We start from the raw sequence: 2,149 nt of genomic DNA on the forward strand, positions 1-2,149 counted from the left end.
TGCCCTCTAGAAAGGCTCTGCTGTCTCAGAGCACCTCTGTGATATCTGAGAGACCGAGGAAGAAGCTGCAGAGGTGCTTGGCTAGAAGGGGAGTGTGGAGCCCTCCCTCTGGTGCCTGGAGAGAGGGAGGGAAGTTTGGAGATCTGCACTTGGAAACTGGATTCCTCTGCTCTCAGCAGGGGCTGGTTTCTTTTTAGAGTAACATCATCCTCCAGCTCAAAGAGATGTGAGCGCAGGACAGCTGGGAATGAGACTAACAGGCAGATGAGATGTTCCCACTCCAAGGGACAGTGGATGTTTTCCTCTCAGGACTCAGAGTAGAAATGCTGAGGATTTCTGCTCTTACAGAGCACTCCCAGGGGTGACATAGGCACCCCAAAGTAAATAATATGAAAAAGATCCTCAAAACACATTTTTGCAATTCTTATTGTTTAGAATTGGGAGAGAAGATGCTGAAACCCTCCCACAAGATGAATGGATTTCACTTAACAGAAATTGTTAATGTCAGAGTGAGTCACCAGAATTCTCACATCCCCCCTGCAGCTATAGTAGGACAGACACTTGGGACCATAGGCAGAGGTCTTTGCTCTTCATGACACGCTCAGCCAGCATAAATGAGAGCTGGAGGAAGGTAATTGCACAAAGGGCATCCCAAGAAAGAGATAAGCAGTATGGGATTTTTAAGAAGAAAAGAATTTATTTTTATATTTATTGTTCTTTAAAAGTCTCTCCTAACTTCTTCATTTCTTTTCTCCTCTTGACAGCCCTTGTGGCTAATGTGAATAAATGTCCAACAGCAGCTCCCCCAATGAGTTCCTCCTCCTGGCATTTGCAGACACTCGGGAGCTGCAGCTCTTGCACTTCTCGCTCTTCCTGGGCATCTACCTGGCTGCCCTCCTGGGCAACGGCCTCGTCATCACAGCCATAGCCTGTGACCACCACCTCCACACCCCCATGTACTTCTTCCTCCTTAACCTCTCCGTCCTCGACCTCAGCACCATCTCTGTTACTGTCCCCAAATCCATGGCCAATTCCCTGTGGGACACCAGGGCCATTTCCTACTCAGGATGTGCTGCTCAAGTCTTTCTGTTTTTCTTCTTGTTAGGAGGAGAGTATTGTCTTCTCACAGTCATGGCCTATGACCGCTATGCTGCCATCTGTAGTCCCCTGCACTATGGGACCCTCATGGACAGCAGAACCTATGTCAAAAAGGCAGCAGCTGCCTGGGCCAGTGGGTTTCTCAATGCAGCCCTGCACACTGCCAACACCTTCTCCATAGCCCTCTGCCAAGGCAACACAGTGGACCAGTTCTTCTGTGAGATCCCCCAGATCCTCAAGCTCTCCTGCTCACACTCCTATCTCAGGGAAGTTGGACTTACTGTGGTTAGTCTTTGTTTAGTCTTTGGGTGTTTTGTTTTCATTGTGCTGTCCTACATGCAGATCTTCACAGTTCTGCTGAGGATCCCCTGTGAGCAGGGCCAGCACAAAGCCTTTTCCATGTGTCCGCACCTGGCCGTGGTCTCCCTATTTGTCAGCACAGCATTTTTTGCCTAACTGAAGCCCACCTCCCTCTCTTCCCCAACTCTAGATCTGGTGGTGGCTGTTCTGTACTCAGTGGTGCCTCCAACAGTGAACCCCCTCATCTACAGCAAGAGGAACAAGGAGCTCAAGGATGCCCTGAGGAAACTGGTTCAATGGCTCCAATGGCAGCACCAATAACCATCCCATGTGCATCCACTCATCAGTCACATGGCATTTGACAACAAGGATGTTTTCTTGTGAAAAGAAAGAAAAATGTTTTGATTTATGCCACTTCTCTCTCATTGGAATATGACTCACAGAGTACGTTGAAGTAGCAACCTAGGCTTCTCCCTTCCTCATCAGAGATGGGAGAACCTCAGAGCCTGCTAGTGTGAGCTCCCTTGGATATCCCCCAGTGCAGTGAGATTTCCCCTTTGCAGGGTCTCTTTTAGCACTGACACCAAGGGAGCTCGGGGGACAGAGTCAGGCTCAGGTGAGTACAGACAAGGAGAGATCCTGAGTCCCCTGCCCGTTTGGAGAGCTCCGCTCCCCTGGCCACAGTCACGGTGTGATCTCACACCCACCTCCTGCATGGGAGGATCCAGCGTATGGCTGGTCCCTTCCCTGT

General features: G+C 49.9%; 1 protein-coding gene across 1 annotated transcript; it reads left to right on the plus strand.

The window, feature by feature from the left end:
* The first annotated feature begins 786 nt into the window (after positions 1–786).
* LOC146584081 (olfactory receptor 14A16-like) lies at positions 787–1,554 on the plus strand. Its single transcript, XM_085325444.1, has one exon. The coding sequence runs from the start codon at positions 787–789 to the stop codon at positions 1,552–1,554; it is 768 nt and encodes a 255-aa protein (XP_085181570.1).
* Positions 1,555–2,149: the final 595 nt, after the last annotated feature.

The sequence above is a fragment of the Rhea americana genome, unplaced genomic scaffold, assembly GCF_003343005.1.
Source record: "Rhea americana isolate MKP2758 unplaced genomic scaffold, rheAme1 scaffold_977, whole genome shotgun sequence".
Lineage (NCBI taxonomy): Eukaryota > Metazoa > Chordata > Aves > Rheiformes > Rheidae > Rhea > Rhea americana.

Bases quoted from the DNA above. Each gene is read 5' to 3' on its own strand.
- LOC146584081 (XM_085325444.1), top strand. From the start codon at position 787: ATGTCCAACAGCAGCTCCCCCAATGAGTTCCTCCTCCTGGCATTTGCA.